This window comes from Periplaneta americana, chromosome 11, assembly GCF_040183065.1.
Source record: "Periplaneta americana isolate PAMFEO1 chromosome 11, P.americana_PAMFEO1_priV1, whole genome shotgun sequence".
Lineage (NCBI taxonomy): Eukaryota > Metazoa > Arthropoda > Insecta > Blattodea > Blattidae > Periplaneta > Periplaneta americana.
Genome location: NC_091127.1, coordinates 32,743,429 through 32,768,431, shown reverse-complemented (window position 1 = coordinate 32,768,431; position 25,003 = coordinate 32,743,429). Strand labels below are relative to the sequence as shown.

Here is a 25,003-nt window from a genome sequence, read left to right as displayed (position 1 = left end):
GTCGCCAAGAGAGCAAGCTATTAAGCACTCGCCACGTGGGAACGGTAAGTTTGGCAGCTCAACCGTTGTTACCATAGCAACAGGCCTACCACGCTCTGTAACATTCAGTTGTTTTTCCGATCGCAACGCTCCTGTCATGTCCCATTAAAAAAAAAACAAGTATAGCACATGGAATTGCTACGTACGAGTCCTACAGCTTCCGCGTACAACCAATACCTGTGAGGCCTGGTAGAATAAACAGAATGGTTGGCCGGCACCATCCTTCACTTTACCATCTCGTAGAACACTTGCAGAGATCACTTGAGATATTTCAGGGCCATTCACCCACGAAGAAAAGAAATACTCAGATCTCGAAAAAAGGATCGAACTGATCGTGGCAAGATACCAGAAATAGGCCTACAGAAACGAGAACAGGATTATTCAATACCTACTGGCACTCCGTCACAATTTTACTGGAGAATGCTATTGTGAGGGTCACGTAAGTGTAGTTTCTAAAAGTCTAATTTGGTCTCTTCAGTGTTGCCAACTAATACCAGTTATCACCAAAGAGGGAAAAATCACAATGCTACGTACTGAAATAATAATAATAATAATAATAATAATAATAATAATAATAATAATAATAATACAGTAATTAACAGTAACTACATGTCTTACTTATTTACCACATCTCATCTTTATGTTGCGAGGTGTTTTCTACATGATTCAATAATTTATGAAATAGTAAATTTTCCTTCTAGAATTCTCGCATATTATGTTGGTAATTATGATTAGTATGATCTAATATTAAAATTTATTTTGTCTGGCAACATGAAATTCATTTCTTCAACTAAACAGTTTACGATTCACGAGATCTAACCTAAAAATGTAGTTTGAACACGTGAAATGATTAGTACGAATTCCGAAAACAGAACACCACTTTAAAATGTATAGCTTACTTAAAATACTTCCAAGCACTTTCTTTCTTGGAGAAATCGCTACCATGCTATTTCCTCTCTTGGACATTTTAATAAAACTCTAAATACAGAATTTCATTAAAATGTCAATATATTTACAAGCATGTTTCATACGAAGTAGGTCTATAAGTTATTTCTTATTTAATTACACTTAGATATCTGAATACAGAGTTGAATTGGAATCATAACGAAACAGAACTGAATTGTGTATTGATATTAATATTAATACCGGTATTACTAATTAATTTATTAATTCACAAGCCTAGGCACTTGCATTTTCATCAGTTTACTTTACTGAAAACCGAAGTTATTGATGCCAACATAACAGTTAGAAAATAACTGCCAGTTGTAGCCTTTGTCAGTACCCGAAATTCGAAACGAAGTTGGTAAAAGAAAATTCAACCTGAGAGCTAGAAAATCACTATAATCCACTAGTATATGTAGTAATGGGGGAAAAATGGTTAGGTTTCACCCTTAGGGTATTAAATAAGCTGACCCAGACTATAAACAGCATACAGCTTCATTTCTCTGTAACATAGTATCCAATATTCTACACTCACACTTACCTGTACCAATAATAAAATACTATTCCCTAGTCAAACCATGTTATATTATTTTCGCGACGGATGACGAAATGTACCACGTGAAATTTTCGTCCTTGTGACAAAGTCTGCAGTGACAAAACACCCACGTGACGAAAAGTCTGTGACAAAAAGTCCGTGGTACGTTTTGGCTGTGACGAAAGTCCGGTAATCTAAATTCAGCAAGTCTTCATAAATCTGGAGTGCTTGGGAAAAGTGGCATAAGTCAGTTTCCACAAACATTTTTTATTAATTTATTGACAACTTACGGAACATCTGCTCGCTTGGGAAAAGAGACATATACTGTTTTCGCTGTAAGAAAAATCCTAATGTAAACACAAGCACGTTGCTGTCATACCCGTGATTGGCTCCCAGTCGAAACACTCACATGGCGCAGAAGAATATAGTTCGTATTTGGAAACCATAATCTTGTATTATTTGAAAATAAAAAATTGAATTCTAGTTGTTAAACACGATGAAACATATAACTTCACTCATATGTAAAACGCCATGTAAAAGAAAAGCTACTTTAAAATATTTTGTTATGTACTATGAACGCGGATGAATACCAACAGTAATACTGAGGTAGTCTGTTCTTGTAACAAGCTGGCGTTACTTGAGCTCGTAGTTGTCCACATAAGCACGTGGTACTGAAGTATGGCTTCTGCATCCTCGATGTGTGTGATTATTAAACATAAGAGTGGAAACCCTCTCAAAAGCGGAGAAAAACAAATAGTCTTAAATGTATATAATTAATAAGTTAAGTGAGTTTTAATTACAATAATTATAAAGTAAATGTTTCCTAAGCAAACGGATGCACAATAGTGAGGTTAGGTCTACTTGACGAGTAACGGGAAATGTTTAACATGAAACAGAATGTACAACAGTAGGCGGGAACACGTACTGAGAATCTATGGCGCCAAACAGCGGCCAATGAAGCTTCACTTCAGTCACGTGCTATTGTTTATATTAGGATTTTTCTTACAGCGAAAATATTATAAGTATTTCTCCCATTATAATAATTCATATAGAAGAAAATCAAAGCGTCATAAATCAGTGTGAAGACAGTTTTTTTCCTTCTCCTGTAAAATTAACATTTTTGAATTGTGCCACTTTTCCCGAGCACTACAGAAATATTGTTGTACAAGAAGAATCGTCGCTTCATGTTGTCATAGATGAACAGTTCTTAATACTATTGAATAAAAGGGGTATGTCCCCCTCTACTGCCAGCAGGAAGGGCCTAGGATCGAACAGTAGCGGTATCGGTGTGTCCTTGCAGGGCGTCACCTCGTAGTGGGACAGGACGTGTGCCAGGGCTGACTTGACCATCAGCAAGCCCAGTCTCATTCCTGCAACACAGTTGCTTGGTAGAATTGCTGAACCGCAATAACATATGGCTCCACTGCTTAACAGGAAGGAATCAAATATTATTTTGTGCGAGATCGTATTTGCTTGTTTTCCGCACAGAACCAATACGCGGTAAGTGTGAAATACCACATTCAGTATTCCCAATGTAACACACATAACAATTTCCCTCTTCTTACCGCTTAAGCGCGACATTCATTTTACTGCTTTAGGCTTTTAACATATTATTTTTAGAGACGTTTAACATAGTAATAATTATAAATTGGAAACTTACCACTGCAATTTCACCTAAATTGCAATGTTAATTATTGTTTTTAAATATTTGCAAAAATTAAGTAAAGCCTACTACTCCACGAAACTTATTGCATTCCTGATACAAGTAACATTAAGGAAGCCGTGAAAAAATCAGCAAGATTCCAGATTCCGATGTTATTACTGCAATATGTTATATAAATAATATTGTTAAAATATTAAAATGAAAAATAAATCATTACATAACCTTACCGTTTGTTTTAAGTTCGCATTTATAGACTGGGGGGGGGGGGAAGACAGACTTATATCACGGCCTGCTGGAGTATAGTAAACACAGAAAACATTTTATAGCAACAATGTTGAAGAAAGATATTTTGGTTCTCCGAAGTTGCCGTCATTAAACAGAAACCAACATGGAGATTTCATTGCAACTAATTAGAAATTCGTTTTTCAGGTATGTAATAAACGATCTTCGCACAAAATAATGTACGATACACGAGTGGTATGTTTGTTTTCATGTTCTCGGAAATTAAAAAAGCTCAGCTACGTTTCGCTTTTTCAATCTTTTCCTCGACCATGAAAACGTCAACATACCGCTCTTGTAACGTATATTACTATATTAGGCCTAATGCCTTTGTCTCTGTGTTCATGGAACAATAAAAATCATCTTTTTTTTTTTTATTTAAGCCTAATAAATGAATAGAAGTTAAAATGTATTGGGAATTTTAAGGTTTTAGCAAATTAAGTTTTATTGTTGTTCACATGTTTTTACTAATTATTACAAGCATCAGATTACTACCATTTTCATCTTTGCAGTTGTCAGCAATGAGTATATAAAGCGTTATTGTAAATTCATTCTTAATGTCAGAATTAATTTTGTTTCACTAAAGCAAAGAAAAAATACGCAATATTTCTCATAATATGCAGCTTTGATATAAAATAATGTTACATTAAATACGGTACTATTCAACTAATATTTCTATTTGTGGACGTAATTCCACGCCGCTCCGCTAGATGTCAAGTCCGTGATATTTCGCACTCACGTCAATGCTGCTAGTATACAGCTGTCCGGTATTATACAGTAAGGTATTTGGTTTAAGGGTTAAGGGCTCAGACCAACCGGCAGGATGCTAACCTCACGGCCACATGTCGAAGCAGAGGTGGACGATCATCCAACCAGAATGGAGGTATCATGTGGTTAGCACAATGATCCCCCCAGCCATTATAGCTGGCATTTGTAACCGAATTTCGCTACCTATCGTAGCTCTCTAAACGCATCACGATGCTGGGTGGGCACCAGTCTCTTACGCTGGCCGAAATTTCATGAGAAAATTTCTTCCTTCATGAGAACTCGACCCAGCGCGCATTCCGTAACACGAGTTCTAGGCAGGATGCCTTAGACCACGATGTCACGGCGCGGGACATTAAAGTGATAATAGACAGTAGCCACGATACACTTTCAGTAAACCATAGTGAAAGGAGTTTTGTGAACTGGGACTAATTGTAACATTGTTCCATATGAAGAGAAAATAATTATTGCATGCTCTTTATTAATTACTCCTCTTATCATAGATTCATGCTTTCCATTTCTAAACCGAAACAGAAATAAAACGTTGACAGGCTCAGTTTCTTCAACCTTTGTTAAATTACAACAGTGTGTTATTCCATTTTAACTGTAAACTTAACAGTTGAAGCATTTCTTCAACTACTGTTAGTACTAACAGACTGTTAAAACCTATGTTAATTTAACTGCCCAATTTCATGCAGTTAAATCATTTAACTCCTGTTAGCATAGAAGTATTCAATATGACTGGTGCGTTAGATGCTGAACTTACATATATCTAGATTATTTATAAAATGATATCCATGAATACATAAACAGAGGGGATGATTTCTGTGATTTGACAGACCAGAAGTTCATACAAAGGTACAGGCTATTTTCTGCCAAGAATCACTTTTCGCTTTCAACTTAGATCCGTTTGTTTGTTTATTCTCATTAATTGGCTTATACTGCGAAATAATTTCCAGCAGAAGACTTCTTTCGAACAAAGAGAAATTAGTCCCACGATTTCTTTTTGTTCCAGTGTTTTCCATTTCATAACAGCAATACCAATACGCCGCTCCATGCTATTGTGATACAGATGAGGAAAGAAGCAGAAATCAAACCTGGGAGAATAGAAAGACTTCTATCCTCTCTGAATCAAACAACGAAAACAAGCGAGAATCGCAATTGTCAGAGTTCAGAAAACAGAAGTGAGCTAATACTTGGTTATAGGTTATGGTTAAACTCTAGAATCTCTGGTCCTAACAGAGAGTTAACAAACAGAATGTTAAAATGTGAAATGTAAAGTTGAAGAAACGCAATATTTTTAACAGCACTTCATACTTTTAACTTACAGTTAATTAACGCTATGTTAGATGCATTTTAACAAAGGTTGAAGAAACCAGGCCTAACCAATAAAACAGCAGGTTGTAATTTCATTCCTGAAGCAGAGTGACGTAGCCAATTCTATGTGTCGGTGTATAATGTGATACAGATTAGAATTATTTAACATATTGTTAACCATTTTTATGGTTTAGAATTACTATGGGCAGTTTGCCCTTAGAAAATGCATTAACAGGATTGACACTCCAGGTAAAGATTTACGAATTATAGCCAACGGCGTGGCTCAGTCGGTTAAGCCGCTTGCCTGCCAGTCTGAAGTTGTGCTCGGGCGCGGGTTCGACCCATCACTTGGGCTGATTACCTGGTTGGGTTTTGTCCGAGGTTTTCCTCAACCGTAAGGTAAATGCCAGGTAATCTATGGCGAATTCTCGACCTCATCTCGCCATCACCAATCTCATCGACGCTAAATAACCTAGTAGTTAATACAGCGTCGTTAAATAATCGACTAAAAAATACGAATTAGAAGTAGAGATCGCATGTAATCTATGATTGTGATTGTGTAAATTGTTTGGTATCTTTAAGTCAATCTTGATACAATGCAACAAGATTGTGTAAGCTTCTGAAATTTATTAAAGTTTCAGGTAAAGGTAAAGGTAAAGGTAAAGGTAAAGGTAAAGGTAAAGGTAAAGGTAAAGGTAAAGGTATCCCCGTAACATGCTATGAAGGTACTTGGGGGGGGCATGGAGGTAGAGCCCCATGCTTTCCATGACCTCGGCTAGAATGAGGTGGTGTGGTCGGCACCACGCTCTGACCGCCTTTTACCCCCGGGAAAGACCGGGTACTCAATTTTATAGGAGGCTGAGTTTGGTAACGAGAAAAAAATCCTGTCACCACCTGGGATCGAACCCCGGACCTTCCAGTCCGTAGCCTACCAGCTGCTCTACCAACTGAGCTACCCGACCGCCAAAGTTTCACTATGTGATTAATGTTTAATTTTCATTTAAAAGAAATACAAACAATGAGCCACTTAAGCTAAAGAGTTCAGGTTTAATTTAAACTATTTTGAGTTATATTCTATTCTTTTCTAGTGTGTTTACTCTAAGTTCTAGCTATAAAGACCGCATTAAATAGCCAATAACAGGTTAACAGGATAGTACAAGATGATTACTTACTTACAAATGGCTTTTAAAGAAACCGCCGCCCTCACATAAGCCCGCCATCGGTCCCTATCCTGAGCAAGATTAATCCAGTTCCTACCATCATATTCAACCTCCCTCAAATCCATTTTAATACATCCTCCCATCTACGTCTCGGCCTTCCCAAAGGCGTTTTTCTTTCGGCCTCCCAACTAACACACTATATGCATTTCTGGATTCTACCATACGTGCTACATGCCCTGCCTATCTCAAACGTCTGGATTTAATGTTCCTAATTACGTCAGGGAAGAATACAATGCGTGCAGTTCTGTGTTGTGTAACTTTCTCCATTCTCCTGTAACTTCATCCCTCTTAGCCCCAAATATTTTCCTAAGCACCTTATTCTCGAACATCCTTAACCTCTATTTCTCTCTCAAAGTGAGAGTCCAGGTTTTACAACCATAAAGAACAACCGGTAATATAACTGTTTTATAAATTCTAACTTTCAGCTTTTTTGAAAGCAGACTGGATGACAAAAGCTTCTCAACCGGTTAATAGCAAGTATTTCCCATATTTACTTTGCGTTTAATTTTCTCTCCAGTGCCATTTATATTTGTTACTGTTGCCCAATATATTTCAATTTTTCCACCTCTTCAAAGGATAGTCTCAATTTCCAATGTTTTTTTAAATTTTCATTTCATACTATGTTCTGGTCACGAGACTGTTTTTTCAGGATTTAGTTCCAAACGTACCTCGGTACAAGATGATTATTGTAATAAAGGAATTATTAATATTAATGTTGATAATGATATTGATGATGATGATAATAATAATAATAATAATAATAATAATAATAATAATAATAATAATAATAATAATAATAACTCACCGATGCAAGTCCGTGGTCCTTCCCCGAACGGAAAGTACGTGTAGCTGGGTCGGCTGCGCTTGTTTTCTTCCGTAAAGCGCTCCGGGTCGAATCTATGCGGCTCCGGGTAGTAATCCGGGTCGTTGTGAATGGCGAGCACGGGAATGTATACACCAGTCTGCGCCCTCAGGACGACGTCCTCACCTCCGTACGCAGAAAGTAGACGGTAGTCGCGCGACGTTATCCGATCCAGGAATGGAACGGGAGGGTACTTGCGTAGCGTTTCTGGAACGAACATAAATTATTATTATTATTATTATTATTATTATTATTATTATTATTATAATATCACCTTTACTTTTTATCTTTGCTCTAGAATACGCCATTAGGAAAGTCCAGGATAACAGAGAGGGTTTGGAATTGAACGGGTTACATCAGCTGCTTGTCTATGCGGATGACGTGAGTATGTTAGGAGAAAATCCACAAACTATTAGGGAAAACATGGGAATTTTACTTGAAGCAAGTAAAGAGATGGTTTTGGAAGTAAATCCTGAAAAGACGAAGTATATGATTATGGCTCGTGATCAAAACATAATACGAAATGAAAAAAAAAATGGAAATTTATCCTTTGAAGAGGTGGAAAAATTCAAATATCTTGGAGCAACAGTAACAAATATAGGCCTAAATGACATTGGGGAGGAAATTAAACGCAGAATAAATACGGGAAATGCCTGTTATTATTCTGTTGAGAAGCTTTTGTCATCCAGTCTGCTCTAAAAAAGCTGAAAGTTAGAATTTATAAAATAGTTATATTACCGGTTGTTCTGTATGGTTGTGAAACTTGGACTCTCACTTTGAGAGAGGAACAGAGATTAAGTGTATTTGAGAATAAGGTGCTTGGGAAAATATTTGGGGCTAAGAGGGATGAAGTTACAGGAGAATGGGGATAGTCACACAACACAGAACTGCAGGCATTGTATTCTTCACCTGACATAATTAGGAACATTAAATCCAGACGTTTGAGATGGGCAGGGCATGTAGCACGTATGGGCTAATCCAGAAATGCATATAGAGTGTTAGTTGGAGGCCGGAAGGAAAAATACCTTTGGGGAGCGGGAGACGTAGATGGGAGGATAATATTAATTTGGATTAATCTTTCTCAGGATAGGAACCGATGGCAGACTTATGTGAGGGCGGCAATGAACCTCCGGGTTCTCTAAAAACCGTATGTGAGCATTGTTATTATTGTCATTATTATTATTTAGCCTATTTATTCTTCATTTTAAATAGATTCCCTTAACTTAAGTTCACCGATATTATCACTTATTCACTGATCAAAAACTCACGAATATTGTTCGCTGTGCACAAACAGAAGAGTTCTATTTTGCAAAAGATATTGTGAGATTTCATGTATGTTTGGAATTACTTTTTTTGTTGTTTTGCCAAATGTCATAATAATTTGCGACTTCGTACTTCGAAAGTGAAAATATCTAATCGTATGGTCTTAATAGAAAGCCTTTGTCATGAAAGGACAGCGTGATATAAGATTTCTAAACGAAGAATACATCTTTACCATTACTAAGTATGGGCACCATTTCCGGAATCAATGATGAAAAAAAAAATGACAGCATTTCAAATGTTTACTTTAACAAAATTATAAGCCACAGTCGAATATTAATGTTGTTAGTACAGAGAGAGGCAGCGAAAAGTTACCGCAACTTACTCGGACGATCTCTATCCTTGACCCAACAGTGAACACATCACTCCAGAGACTACTTTTCTCCGACAGAGGGTCAACTTGTCATTAATCTATCTCCTTATCAAACTCTACCTAACCTTATCGTTATCACTGACAGTATTAGTAGTAGTATTTAGTTATTTAACCTGGTAGAGATATGGCCATCAGGCCTTCTCTGCCCCTCTACCAGGAGATTCCAACTACAATATGAAGAATAAAATTATAATTAATATTAAATTTACAATTACAATAATAATTAAAGCAAAACGCTCTGATTAAAGTACGACAAGATTACCTGATTAATGAAAGCTAGACAATTTATCATAGAAGTTAAGAACAAAGAATATTTTTGTATTTACTGAATTACAAATTAAACCTAGAACAACAAAATTCTATAGTGATGAAATTACTATATATTGAGATATTTTGTGATAGATTAAGAGAACTATTTACAAGAAACCATGTCTGAACGAGTCTCAATTACTGACCAACTGCCTAGTAAGTTTGGGTTTGAATTCAGTTTTATTTCGACAGTCCTGATGCTAGCAAGTAACGAATTCCAAAGTCTTGGCAGGGCTATTGTGAAAGAGAATGAGTATGAGGAGGTGTGATGGGATGGTATTGTTAGTATTGTTTCATGGCGAGAGCGTGTGTTCAAATTGTGGTGGGAAGAAAGGTAAGTGAAGCGAGACGACAGGTACGAAGGAATAGAAGAGTTCAAGATTTCGAAGAGAAGGAGAAGTGAATGTAAATTTCTTTTCTTATCTAGTTTAAGCCAACCTATAGTCGGCTATGCAAGTCATAATACAGTATTTGTAAAAGTGTAACATCGTCGAAATATTGTCGCAGTTATATAATGCAAAGAAATAAAGAAAAAAAAAACGTTTGATGATAAATCGGGAACAGCGCTACACAAAGGTAATTCATAAAAAAATGGGGTCCAGTTGCTAAACTAATACTACTTTGAGATTTTTAAAGATGATTGCTGTCAAATCTGAACATCTGCAAACCTTAACCAGGGATAAGAGCAAATAAAGCAAATCCCAATGCACTAACCTGATACAACCATATCTAGATACGTCATTTCCTGTATTCCATCGTAAGTGACTTCATGGTTGTATTTAGCAGTCACTTCCACTATCTCTGCTCTTAGTCGCTCCTGAATTTCCGGCTGAAACGATAATTCGTAGAGAGCAAAACTGAGTGTGGTGGAGGCAGGTTCGAAGCCAGCGGCCAGGAAAATGTAGGCTTGGGCCACGAAATCGTCCCCGTCGATACCTGAAAATTAAACAAGTAAGCGTGAATTGGTCTGGTGACTCTGAAACAAATTCTTTAGAGCGAAGTGAAAGACACATAATGACATAATCAACATGAAGTTCTAATACTGTCTAATACTGTTCAATGGCGTTGTTTACGGCTTCTATTATATGTAATGACCATAGGCGCTTCTCGGCGGCTAGGCATGTCGCAGTTGGCCGCACTCGTACGTTAACGAAAGTATGCTTGTAAATTAATTAATCTGTTTACTTTGTATTGTATATGTTTGTATAGTATGGCTGATGGATTGTATACGCTTTAAAATGAATAGTAATCTGTATACCTCTATTGATGAATTGTTTATGTTCGTAATTTGAAGTAATTTGCATGATATGTATTATCAATTTCTGTATATCTCAACTGATTGAATTGTTTATGCCTTAAATTGAATTAACTTGTTACGTATTATTTTTATAGCTCAACTGACGAATAATCGTTTGTGTTGTAAATTTAATAATCTGATTGCTATGTACTGTATACTTTTAGTAGAGCCATCGATGTAGCTCAGTCGGCAAGCTCGCTGGCCTGCTGATCCGGAGCTGCGCTCAGGCTTGGTTTGGATCCCCCGTTTGGTCCCGAGGTTTTCCCCAACCGTGGGACTGATGCCGGATGGTCTATGGCGAGTCCTCTGCCTCACTTCATTTCACCCCCTTTGGCCTCATTACCTGATTGGGGTTTTTCCGAGATTTTCCCCAACCATAAGGCAAATGCCAGGTAATCTTTTGGCGAATCCTCGGGCCTCAACTCATCTCACTACATCTCACCAAAATATGATAAAAATTGTAGAAAATTGTAAGAAATTGTAGAAAATTGTAATTGTAATTGTAATCTTGTAAAATTTTGACTTGTTCCACATCTTAAAGCTTTATTGCTAATGTAAGATCTATGAAATACAATAAATGAAATGAAAAAAAAATGAAAAACACCGCTACTTATAAGGTGCATAAAATTGTACCTTATGGAAGACGCTGGAAATTTCGTTCTCCCTCGGCTAAACAGGCGTTGTATCGGGAAAACACATTCTGATTTACACGATTAAGTTTGCCCACTCTAATATTTCTGATTTGATTTGTTTTACCAGTATGTATGATATTTAACCTCACAATAATTAAAATGCTCAATTTAAGAACAATGAAGAATAGACAAATTGTCTGTTTTTTTTCCATCAGTGACTGAAAGTTTAATGATTTACAGCTCCTGTTCTTTTCAGGTGTGGTTCCACCTTTCTGGTCGTGTAAACAACCAAACATTCGCTATTGTGTTCTGAAAATCCACATCGTGTGCAAGAAATTCCTCTTCATGTTAGGAAAGTTGGAGTTTGGTGTGCTGTTAGCGCAAGACGAATAATCGGTCCGATTTTTTAAGAGTAGAACCCTAGATCATATATACCCAGATAGGTCGGCCTTATATGCTTTGAGGTTAACAACTTTTGTCAGGTTTACTACGCTGCCATCTAGTTGTTACATAAAGAGTCACGTTATAATTCCCATTTGAATTGAATTAGCGACTGTACTGCCATCTCGTGTTGGTTTACGGCGGACGGGTTGCGATCCTGGCGGTTGTTCTCTTCAAAGTGCTGCCGATTTTAACATAGCGATGAGTTATCTGTTACATATATGATCTAGGGTAGAACTAAATCGTAGAGTGGTCGTCCTTCATAATTAGCCTACCAATCATTTTTATAGAGGTTTAATTCTTCGACATAGACATATTTTGATGTGCTTCATTGCCGTCACAGCATTGTGTTCTAGTGATAGTAAATAAAAAAATGATGCATATCTGAGCTTTACGGGGATGCTGAAAGGTTGAGGGGGAAGTTACATTGTAGGTTGCATTGTGACTACAGTCGCGCATCACGTAATGGACACCGATGGATTGTAGTATATAAATAATTATTTTATATAAATTTCTCTCAGATTAATTATATAGATTTACATAGAGTAGAGACCGTAAAATTTATAGATTTTATCAGATTATTTGCTTGCACATTGTGTGCAATCTAAAAAAACTGTTTTTCTCTCTAAGCGTTCAGTAGAGAGTTCATGTATGGATGCCTAAAATGAGAGTCTATGAAAATGAAGTTTAAACTGGAATGTCATTAATAATCAGTGAGAGAAGTGAGAAAAAACCAGAGCCGGTATGCTACCCCAAGATTTTCCTCTGGCATACCTCGATTTAAAAAAGGTATATCCCCTTCCTTACAACATAGACATAAATGATGTATGCAATAAATTGTTTCGTGCAGTCGGCAACGCGAATCTTTGAAGCTTACGCAACACATTAAATTTCTTAATAAAATAATTTCAAGTTACTTCAGTTATTTGCTAGATCATTTTGAAATGTCCATTGAGATTTATCATTTAAAATACTGTAATGTTCAAGATTCAAAGTGCCTTACTTAATCATTAATAAAAAGTGCAACAAAAATGACAGTCACTAAATTGGCAACAATGGCCACCACAAGCTATAGACCACAGCCTTCTATATTTGTAATACTACCGTTGTAAGCATTCCAGGAGTTGAACTTATCAAATAAGCGTGTCTAAATACACACTGACTACAGTTCCAGATGGCTGTGGCTTAGATTTACGAAGCAAACAGATAGTACTCTTTGCTGTGAAGAAATGTACAGGGACATCATGTTATTTTTACTAACATTTCTAATATTAACCTGGCTATAACTTTGCATCAACGATTAAGAACCGGAAACACCGTTTGCTACCTCCTTCCACGACTGGAGTTCGATGATACTGGCGTATTATACAAACAAATCACTTTACCAGGTATAGGAGGGAAGAAAAGTAGCTCATCCATTTATGTAAACTAGGAAATATCGCGATTTTGAGTTCGATAATTTTCATTAGGTTTTTGTTTAATCAAAATACAGTACAGTATTAACAATGAGTGTTTTTACTCACGAACTGAGCTTTCCATGCGGACGTATTCATTATGCAGTGTATGTTATACTGCCTACAGCACATTAGCGTACAATAAAGGGAATGAAGTTAAATTGAAAAATAATCATAATATGGATATTTAAACACATTTTTGAAAATGGTGGCCGTTCATTTCGATACAGGCTTCAGTTCTTTTGTGCATATTATCGCACTATAGACTATTGTACGTAATTCCAATTACCAGGTTCGTACTTCGTATCAGTAACTCATGTTGAAATAATTCTGTACCTACTCTATAAAAGAGACCTTACGTACTGTAAATTCAATCTTCACTTCTGCCCGATCCGAAAAGATAAAATTACTCAGACATGCTATCTACTGTCCGTCCAAGTGATTATGTCGCAGCGTCGTAGAAAGGGAGGAAATCACGTGACAGTTAATTACTTAACGAGGCCCTTTTATTTAAGTTATTTTAAACAATTGTATGCGTATAATATTACGTAGACGTCCAATTCCTAACTGAAATTAATGTTCCCAGAAAAGAGCTAAGACAGCCCAGCCACTAGCATTTACAGAGAGGCGAATAGAAGCAGGTGGGGGAAACCGGGATGCGACGCAGGCAAATGGAAAATGATGCAATATTGAAAGCTCTTTCGTCACTGGAAAACGCGAACATATTTTTGGAACGTACTGTTTACTATGACTGTAAGGCTACTATGACTGTATATGCGGTCTTGGATCTGTGTGCAGGACGGTTGAACTTCATTAGTAGAAGGGGTGGGAGTGAAGCACATTAAAAAACTCAGGTACAATAAAAATTGAAGTAAAAATAAAATTATGTCCCTGCATAAACAAATCTTTACGATCACATTTTTTTCAGTGACGATATGTTCTCTGGACATAGAAACCAGTAGGGGTATTCCATACCGTCTCACTTCCCTCACTGTTAATAATATGGTAAGGAAATGAGGATATACATAAATATACTTGGACTTCTCCAGATGGATTGACACACAACCAAATAGATCACATCTTGATAGATAAACGGAGACATACTAGTATAGTAGATATTCGAACTTTCAGGGGTGCAGACTGTAATTCTGACCATTATTTGGTGATTGGAGAATTAAGAGAAAGATTATCAGTAGCCAAGCGAGTAGAGCAACAAGTTAATATTACTAAATTCAATATTTTGAAATTAAAGGACGAGGAAGCTAAGCAAAATTATCAGGTCGAAATTTCGAATAGGTTTGCCACTTTAGAAAGTTCCGACGAAGTTGAGAAAGAATTAGATGTTAATAGCGTGTGGGAAAATATCAGAGATAGTATCAAAATTGCAGCTGAGCAGAGCATAGGTTATTATGAAACTAAGAAAAAGAAACCGTGGTTTGATGAAGATTGTTGCATGGTAGTAGAAAGAAGGAAACAGGCAAAATTGAAATTCTTACAGGATCCAGTTGAGGAGAAGAGAGATAATTATTTCAATGAAAGACGGGAAGCAAGTCGTACACTTAGGAATAAAAAGAGAGGTTACTTGAAGGAAAAACTGAATGAGGTAGAAACAAATAGTAAGAATAAAAACATTCGAGATTTATATAAGGGTATAAAGGAATTTAAGAACGGATATCAGCCAAGGGTAAACGTGATCAAGGATGAGAATGGTGACTTGCTTGCAGACTCTCCATCAATCCTAAACAGATGGAAAAACTATTTTGCGCAACTACTAAATGTACATAGGCCAAATAGAAATGATCGGGACGAAATTGAAATACAAACTGCTGAGCCATTTATACCCGAACCCACGCTTTCAGAAGTCGAAATTGCGATAGAAAATCTGAAAAAGTACAAGTCTCCAGGTATCGATCAAATTCCAGCAGAATTAATACAAGAGGGCGGAAGCGCATTATATAGCGAAATTTATAAACTTGTACTTGCTATTTGGGAAAAGGAAATTGTACCAGAACAATGGAAGGAGTCCATAATTGTACCTATTTTTAAAAAGGGGGACAAAACCAACTGTGGTAACTTTCGAGGAATATCACTTTTGTTGACGTCGTACAAAATTTTGTCCAATATTCTTTTGAGAAGATTAACTCCGTACGTAGATGAAATTATTGGGGATCATCAGTGCGGTTTTCGGCGTAATAGATCGACTATTGATCAGATTTTTTGTATTCGACAGATAATGGAGAAAAAATGGGAGTATAAGGGTACAGTACATCAGTTATTCATAGATTTCAAAAAGGCATATGACTCGGTTAAGAGGGAAGTATTATATGATATTCTTATTGAATTTGGTATTCCCAAGAAACTAGTTCGATTAATTAAAATGTGTCTCAGTGAAACATACAGCAGAGTCCGTATAGGTCAGTTTCTATCTGATGCTTTTCCAATTCACTGCGGGCTAAAGCAGGGAGATGCACTATCACCTTTACTTTTTAACTTCGCGCTAGAATATGCCATTAGGAAAGTTCAGGATAACAGGCAGGGTTTGGAATTGAACGGGTTACATCAGCTTCTTGTCTATGCGGATGACGTGAATATATTAGGAGAAAATACACAAACGATTAGGGAAAACACGGAAATTTTATTTGAAGCAAGTAGAGCGATCGGTTTGGAAGTAAATCCCGAAAAGACAAAGTATATGATTATGTCTCGTGACCAGAATATTGTACGAAATGGAAATATAAAAATTGGAGATTTATCCTTCGAAGAGGTGGAAAAATTCAAATATCTTGGAGCAACAGTAACAAATATAAATGACACTCGGGAGGAAATTAAACGCAGAATAAATATGGGAAATGCGTGTTATTATTCGGTTGAGAAGCTCTTATCATCCAGTCTGCTGTCCAAAAATCTGAAAGTTAGAATTTATAAAACAGTTATATTACCGGTTCTTCTGTATGGTTGTGAAACTTGGACTCTCACTCTGAGAGAGGAACATAGGTTCAGGGTGTTTGAGAATAAGGTGCTTAGGAAAATATTTGGGGCTAAGCGGGATGAAGTTACAGGAGAATGGAGAAAGTTACACAACACAGAACTGCACGCATTGTATTCTTCACCTGACATAATTAGGAACATTAAATCCAGACGTTTGAGATGGGCAGGGCATATAGCACGTATGGGCGAATCCAGAAATGCATATAGAGTGTTAGTTGGGAGACCGGAGGGAAAAAGACCTTTAGGGAGGCCGAGACGTAGATGGGGGGATAATATTAAAATGGATTTGAGGGAGGTGGGGTATGATGATAGAGACTGGATTAATCTTGCTCAGGATAGGGACCGCTGGCGGGCTTATGTGAGGGCGGCAATGAACCTTCGGGTTCCTTAAAAGCCATTTGTAAGTAAGTAAGTAAGTAAGGAAATGAGTGTCTATGAAACACGTAAAACTTACAATAATGAAGTAGGCCTATTATGTGTATCGAATACGCTACTACAACATATTGGCTTCTGTGCCTGCTCTCATATTTTCTATAATATATTGTGCCCTTTTTTATGTAACAAGAGGCTCTAATAAATGAGACGTCCTCACGCGAAACAAAAGTAAATTTATTGGAAATTTTGTCTGGAACGTTTTGAACCAGGGAGATGTTCCTCAACGTACGAACAAACATCCCAATTTTACTTTCCTTATGAATGAAACCACACTAAGCACTTTATCATCTCTTAAAAATTCATTGCTCTCGTCTCGGTCTGAATTCCGTAATTTCGGATCTCGTGGAAAGCATAAAAATTGAAAACCACTAGGTCTACCCACTTGGCACATACTATGGTCTTCGCATGTGATTGGACATTTCAGTTTAAAACAAACTTAAGAGAGAAAATAAATACATTAATACGTGCACTTACTGAATTCGTTTCCATTTGAGCTTACGTTGCCAACTCCCGTCTTCTGCACTCCGTTCTTCTGCGAGAGCTTTATGATACTGTCCAAGAAGTCGTTGCGCACAACTCCGTTCTGCTGCCTGAGGACAGAAATCAGCTGCTTCACGCTGCAGATATAAACAGCAAACAGTGCCGATTCCTATTCCTTGATAGAATGGGGCTGATGTTTTGCGTTCATGAATGATTGGCTGGTGTTTAGAGGACTAGACTCAGGCTGGATACATCAACTTCTGCACACTTCAACACCAAATTACCTTTCGTCTCGTTTCTCTTATCTATATTCTAACCACGACGTAAATACCAGATCACTTATCTGTGGCGCGTTAAGTATACCTCTTCATAGAACATCTCGTTATTCGTCATCTTTTACAGTATCCACCTCGCGACAATGGAATTCCCTGTCACAAAGTATTAGGGGCTGCAAGACAATAAACATTTTAAAAACAGCTTAAAAGATAACCTTCTTAGCATATCACTCCAATCATCTGACAAACTATCACTGTCTACATTGTTACTCCTTCCTTTAGACATGCATCCTGATAGTGCTGTATTTTCAAAATTGTCTCAGAATAATCTCTTTCTATTATCTAACATTATTTGAAATATATTAACATTCTATGTATTTTAGCTTAATTCTGCTACATAGTTTGTATTTCAGTGTTTAATTAATAGTTCATATTATTTTGTTGTTTAATTCGTAAATAACTCTTGTATACATGTAGCTCTTATCTAAATCAAATTGTTGAATTCTTTGTAAGTTCATACATATTATGTATGTATACTTTTTGCTGGTTGAGTGGAAGAGAAGGCCTTACGGCCTTAACTCTGCCAGCTAAAATAAATAATAATAATAATAATAATAATAATAATAATAATAATAATAATAATTATTATTATTATTATTATTATCATCAACTTAGACTCGCATTGAACCATTATTAGCTCTATACTACACAGAGCCGTGTTTTTTTTTGTGTATCACGATAAATACGAAAAATAATTTTTAGTCATGGTTACGGATATGTACAAGTTTAGTGTTAAGTACAGTTTAACTATGACAATATTCTTTCAAGGCGAATTTTTGCGAATTTTAAGTTTTCTTGCGAAAGTCTCAACTTGCACGATAAACACGAAAAATAGAGTTTTTTTTTTTAATTTTCTTTATTTTAACAGTAAATGTCAGGCTATATAGTTTTTTGTGGTTCGTACAGATGGAACCTGAGCCACAGACGATGTGACCAATACAGTGGAGCTGATTTTTTTTTGCATTTATGTAGGTCTATACTACGGTAGTGTATAGAGTTAAAATTTTACGTATGCGAAAAATGGTCGATTAATTCTGCACGAGCCACTGGGGCACTTTCACGTGCAGTGAATCATCGACACGGGTCTTGTTTACAGTAAGAGCCTTCTTCAGTTACAATCCGAAGCCATACGTCAGCAACACTGTAATTAACTGTCAAACGGAGGCCTACTATCCAGAACACGTGTTGGTGCTAATGCCGATTTTCAATGTAAATTAATGTTACAATATAAGTGTGTGTTGAATTATGTTCGCGGTCGTATCAAACGTTAATTGTTGATAATTATAAATCAGGCCTGCACAAGGTTTGCGCTCTCCGAGCCGGCTCACAGCTCATGAGCGGAATGCAGATATTAGCTGCGCTCTGTATAGGGTGGACTGGAAGAAGGGATAATCTCGTACAAAATATACACAAAAGGAAATACTATTACGAGTGCTTATGAAATGAATTCCCGTTCAGTGTTTGCAAAACTGTCTTGGACTATTATTAATTAATAAAGAAATATTTATTTTACAGAAGTAATAGAAATTCTATAGCTGCTTAAATGTACAATATCATTTTGTTATATTTTTATTTATCAGTACATCCAAACGGGGTTTTATGCTGTTGGCACCTGACAGGAACAGTAGTCTACTGATCGTAATGAAACATCAGTTACAGATGTTCGATATCTGCCTTTATTAAAGTTGATTATAGAAAACAGTTGCTCACAAATATAAATGTTGAGCCAAACATAGCAATCATTTTCACAGCCAGCCTGTGTAGTCGTGGATATTATTGCTAATGTTTAGTCTTGTAAAACTCAACTAGGCTACTAGTATTATTCAAATGATCTTTAGCCCTTAGTTCACATTGAAGATCAATAAGTTCGAGCTGTAAATAGTTAAATGTTATGTTCCGTCTTTTAGATTCCTCCATACTGTACTGTAGCAGTAGGTAAGCAACGTGAAACAGTTACTGAGAATAAGCCTACACAATGCACTCCACTAGATAATTGAGTGGTCGTTTCCCTCTCCTCTACCTAAAGCAAGTCTATGTCATTCTGACGTATCTTCCTAAACTATAAAACGTCTTTGATCTTCCTCTCCGTTTCGGCGAGCGGTAAACACCGCTCTCCCGCTCCGAAGGAGCGCGCGCGCTCGTTGAGCACTGTTTGTGCAGGCCTGTTATAAACTAATTGCGTGTTGGCGATAAAAACAAGAAAATAAATGGAAATATGGCTGCCGTCTTTAGCAATTTTTACGGTTATTATTAATGACAAAATGATTGACAATTCTTCTAAATATTAAACCTCAACCAGGTAACTTGCCCCGACTGGGATTCGAATCCGGGCCACCTGGTTTCGCGGCCAGACGCGCTGACAGGTGTGGACTCATGCTTTATATCTAATAGGCTACTTTATCATTTTAAATATTTCGGCATTTCCGACGTTTGCACTTCACGAATCGAATCGAATCAAATCTCGATATCGAGTGCACCTGACCTGTAGGCGGCGGTGCTCCAGACAGTGTTCCTCACGAAAGTCGTGATTTTGTCATCTATCAGACGAAGCCTCAAGAAGCTCTGCAGAGCTGGCGCGAAGAAGGCGGTAAAACCGGCCAGAGCTTTCTGCAGCGAGAACTGGAATACAGTTCGCAGCACTCTGCGAAATTCGGCGTTCGGATCCTTGAGAGAATTGCTGTCGATTCCGAAGGCGCAGGACGCCATCACGTCCGTCGTGAACCGCGCCATGGTGTCCTTCACCTCGGTCGGAGACCCTGAATCAAACACAAAGCATGGGCGAATTCAAATGGAGGCCAACGAACTGCTTTGCCACATGATATTGTCACTTTTTAGATTCTCAATGTAAGAAGTACAGGGACATTATTTTATTTTTACTAACATTTCTAATATTAATCTGGCTATACCTTTGGATTAACGGTTGAGAACCGGAAACACCGTTTGCTACCCCCTTCTACGACTGGAGTTCGATGATTTTTGATATAACAAACTTTCCCTTTATACATGGACATCATTTTATTTTTACTTCAATTTTTATTATACCTGAGTTTTTTAATGTACTTCACTTCCACCCCCTCTACTAATAAACTTCCAATCGTCGTCCACACAGAACTAAGGCCGCGTATGCAGTCAAAGTCGCCTTAAACAGTACTGAGTTAGTGAGTATAGCACGTTCCAGAAATATGTTCGCGTTTTCCAGTGACGAAAGAGCTTTCAATATTGAATCATTGGAGTAAAATACAAACAAATCACTTTACTAGGTACAGGAGGGAAGAAAAGTAGTTCATCCATTTACGTAAACTAGGAAATATCGCGATTTTGAGTTTGATAGTTTTCATTAGGTTTTTGTTTAATCAAAATACGGTACTTTATTAACAATAAGTGTTTTACTCACGAACTGAGCTATCCATGCGGACGTTTTCATTATGCAGTGTACATTATACTGTCTACAGCACATTAGCGTGCAATATAGAGAATGAAGCTAAATTAAAAAATAATTATAATATGGATATTTAAACACATTTTTTTTTAAATGGTGGCCGTTCATTTCGATACAGGCTTCAGTTCTTTTGTGCATATTATCGCACTATAGATTATTGTACCTAATTCCAATTAGCAGTTTCGTCCTTCGTACTAGTAACTCATGTTGGAATAATTCTGTACCTATTCTATAAAAGAGTACCTTACGTACTGTAAATACAATCTTCACTTCTGCCCGATTCGAAAAGATAAAATTACTCAGACATGCTATCTGCTGTCCGTCCAAGTGGTTTTGTCGCAAAGTCGAAGAAAGGGGAGAAATCACGTGACAGTTAATTACTTAACGAGGCCCTTTTATTTAAGTTATTTTAAACAATTGTATAATATTACGTAGACGTCCAATTCCTAACAGAAATTAATGTTTTCAGAAAAGAGCTAATACAGCCCAGCCACTAGCCTTTACAGAGGGGCGAGCAGAAGCGGGTGGGAAAACGGGGATGCGACGTAGGCAAACGGACGACAGTACCTGTGCGAAAATATGATTCAATATTGAAAGCTCTTTCGTCACTGGAAAACACTGGGTAGGCTAAGCCTCAAAAGAGCCCTAAGAGTTTCGTCACTAGAAATAAGATGTTAAAATCTGCACAGTTAAGTTACAGCCTATTATTACCACCATGTAGATGCACAATTGACTCACCATCTGCAGTAGATCTGACGAGGAAGTCAACGAGCTCCAAGCTGCAATTGTTAACGATGCAGAACATTTTCTTCATCTTCACTGATGTGAAAGAGGGTGTCAGTATGCCTCTAATGTAGCGCCACTTCTGTCCCTTAAGGCTGAATAAATTCTTTGCACCCAATGGATCCACTCTCTCGTCCATACTCAGTATTCGATCCACGAAGAACTCATTGGAATCCCTTACTAATACATCTCTCGCTAGTTTGAGATCGCGAACAAGAAGGGCAGGTTTGTCGAAAGAAAATATCCCTACATAGGGTTTATCTCTATGTGCATTGTAGATATTTTTAAGATGGTGTCCGATATCTACCTTTTGTAGCATAACATCTTTGAAGTTTCCGAGAAAAGGCAGTGGTTTTTCATATGGAAATTTATGTTTCTGCCAGAATGAGAAATTTCGTGTGAAATAAATATATAACGCTAGAAATATCGATATGAAAATTGTTGTGATGTACATAAGAGATAAGAAAAATATGTTCATTGTTGCGAAAGAGAATAAGTAAAGCTCCTTTGTGATATAAACTTAGAATTTTTGTATAGTTATAGGTACAGAAATGAAAGTAACAAAATACAAAATAGTGGAAGAAATATGAAACACGTAGAAAAAAAGAATGATATCTATATTACAAGGTAATAGCTATTCTGACATTACTATATGGCAGTGAACGCTGGCTCCCTACTTAAAGAAATGTATCCAGAATACAAAACTTAGAGATGAGATTCTCGAGGAAAATGAAGGGTTGCAAGAGAGGAGAGCTAATAAACAATGCCATAAAAAAGAATAATATGTTAATGATAAAAAAAATGAAAAATTAAATATCATATAAGCTACACGATTGGTTTACACTATAAAACTTTAGAAAAAAGGAAATAAGAACGAAAAAAATGGCGATATATACTATGTAGGCGATATAGTCATATGCCTATAATAGTAAGAAGAATGAGAAAGTAATGCACAAATGTGTCTCTATCATGTTATCTTTTAAATCACGACGAAATTGATCTGATGACACGTCAGTAGGTTACAATATGCACTTAGAAGAGTAAGCTCATCTCACAGCGCAACGAAACAAACAACAGGTAACACTATCTAAAATAAATAATATAAAACACCCGTATTGAAGACAAGTCTTTCACTCTAAGTGTCAGTCGTCTGTATGAATTGAACGTAGATACCCATTCATTTATATGGCTTCCGGAGACGTTGTTCCCACGTCGTCAGAGTTCTGCTCATTGTAATAAAACCGCTTTAATTTACACGTGTTAATAACCTCTATAAAGTAAAATACAATGACGTGTTGGCAAACACAGAAAATAACTTTCATGTCGAAAACAAACGGATTATAATAATCAACGCTTGTAAATTATATGGTTATAAAAAGTGAGTTGGAATTTTGTCAAGTTGATCAACCAAAATGTCTAGAACTGCCATAAATAAAGGAATCGATTACATTTTTTTTTAATTTAGCGATGGAAGATTGTTCACAGGATCTTCTGCTGCAGTTTAGGTCTACAGTCTTCTAATTGACTGGATTCGGAATTGATTTATAAAACACTGTTCCGCCGATTTAGTAGGATGAGAATGCCTTTGAGTCTAAAGAAAGCAGCAAACCACTGCAACGTGGTCCGTTGTTGTGACGAAAATCCAAGCCCTCGCATTCCTGTAAGGCACCATGTCACAAACACTTTCACGTCTGAGTATTTCTGACAAAATAAATAATATTCAACGCCTGGAAATCGGCGCAAATATTAAGGAGAGTTTAAGGTAATATTTATTATTTATTTACTTTCTTATTTATTTATTATTTTATCCTATAGACCAGATATGTCAATTGATGCCCACAGGAGCAAGCGCGCGCTTTAGAGCCCAGGAGAGCCTGAGCGCTTTACAGCGGAAAGGAAAGAGACAGACGAAAGAGGTGGTATATGCCGCTTGATCGAGCTATATTCAGGGATGGCCAGCACTGATTCAATAGATAAAGGGAAGAGAACTTATTAAAACTGTATCCATGTTAATTTTTAGATTTGCCTGAGAAGTATAAGTACATTATAAGAATCTAAGTTTTAATTTTAATGCTCATTTTTCACAAGTTTGATTTCTTTATTCAAAAGAAATATTTCTCAACTTTTCGTATAGAAAAGTGAAATTTTCAGGTATAGGCCTATTTATTTAGTAGCCTTACAGAATGTTTTCGTAAATCTAATATACCGTATATACGTATTACTGGAGATAGTGTATTGAAAATTTTGAAAATATTCGCATGGAAATTGTTTGTAAGGAAATTAATTAACAAAGCAACTACTGTTACATCATAAGCAAAAGATACGTGCCCATGTGTTGTAAAAATGTCAGCTCTATAGCTTCAGCACATTTCGAGAAAATAATTTAACATTCTGATGATAGGAAGTTGCTCACAAATATCACCTTAAAAGCATAATGCGATAAGAGTTTTGTTATGTAATATTAGTTACATTTAAAACAGATACAGTACCTAGGTAACTTTGCTTTGTACTGTAATATTGTTTTGATTAGTTTATTGATTACTTTTGTAAGGCTAAAGATACCATCAATATAAATTCCAACTTATCATGTCATACTCAATCTCTTTCTTTGGAATATCACTTTCTTTATGAATGATGTGTTTCATCCACTTAATACAGTACAATATTATACTACTATGGAATTTAAGTGAATATTCCTTCTTAACTTTCTATTATGTTATTAAGATTAAAAACACAATATTAAGAAATCAGTGTTGGTACTTTTGTTTTAGAGACAATATAGATAATATTAAACAGAAGGGATTCATGTAAAAATAACGACATAAAATTTCACGTTCCGTTTGAAGTTTGTGCACCACTGTTTCCTTAATCCAACAGGTTGCTTATTCATATACACAACCCTTCCTCTTTCCATACTTAGCGCTTGCTGCCAGCGCACGACATCAAGGTCAGAAAAATGCGCTTGCTTTAACATCACTGCTATAGACTGATATATTCTAGGAAATAAAATTAATCTGTATTAACGTTGTATCAGGTTTACTTTTTATAACGAATTAACAACTCTTAAATACCCATTCCAATATAGTCAACTTTTT

General features: G+C 36.5%; 1 protein-coding gene across 1 annotated transcript; it reads right to left on the bottom strand.

Moving 5' to 3' along the window:
- Positions 1 to 602: 602 nt before the first annotated feature.
- LOC138708909 (cytochrome P450 6j1-like) lies at positions 603 to 23,063 on the bottom strand. The gene is made up of 6 exons (XM_069839237.1): positions 21,864 to 23,063; positions 20,169 to 20,442; positions 17,346 to 17,461; positions 10,339 to 10,560; positions 7,566 to 7,829; positions 603 to 2,886 (listed from the first exon to the last, which is right to left on the bottom strand). Exons 1-6 carry the CDS (start codon positions 22,384 to 22,386, stop codon positions 2,699 to 2,701), a joined length of 1,587 nt encoding a protein of 528 aa, XP_069695338.1. The 5' UTR covers positions 22,387 to 23,063; the 3' UTR covers positions 603 to 2,698.
- Between the last annotated feature and the right edge of the window lie 1,940 nt (positions 23,064 to 25,003).

What these genes read in the sequence shown, in the direction of transcription:
- LOC138708909 (XM_069839237.1), bottom strand. Translation starts at nt 22,386, where the DNA reads ATGAACATATTTTTCTTATCTCTTATGTACATCACAACAATTTTCATA. An exon ending in TGGAGCACCGCCGCCTACAG is followed by an intron (nt 17,462 to 20,168) that starts GTCAGGTGCACT and finishes TTCTGTCCTCAG; the next exon opens with GCAGCAGAACGGAGTTGTGC. An exon ending in TCTAGATATGGTTGTATCAG is followed by an intron (nt 7,830 to 10,338) that starts GTTAGTGCATTG and finishes TGTTCGTTCCAG; the next exon opens with AAACGCTACGCAAGTACCCT.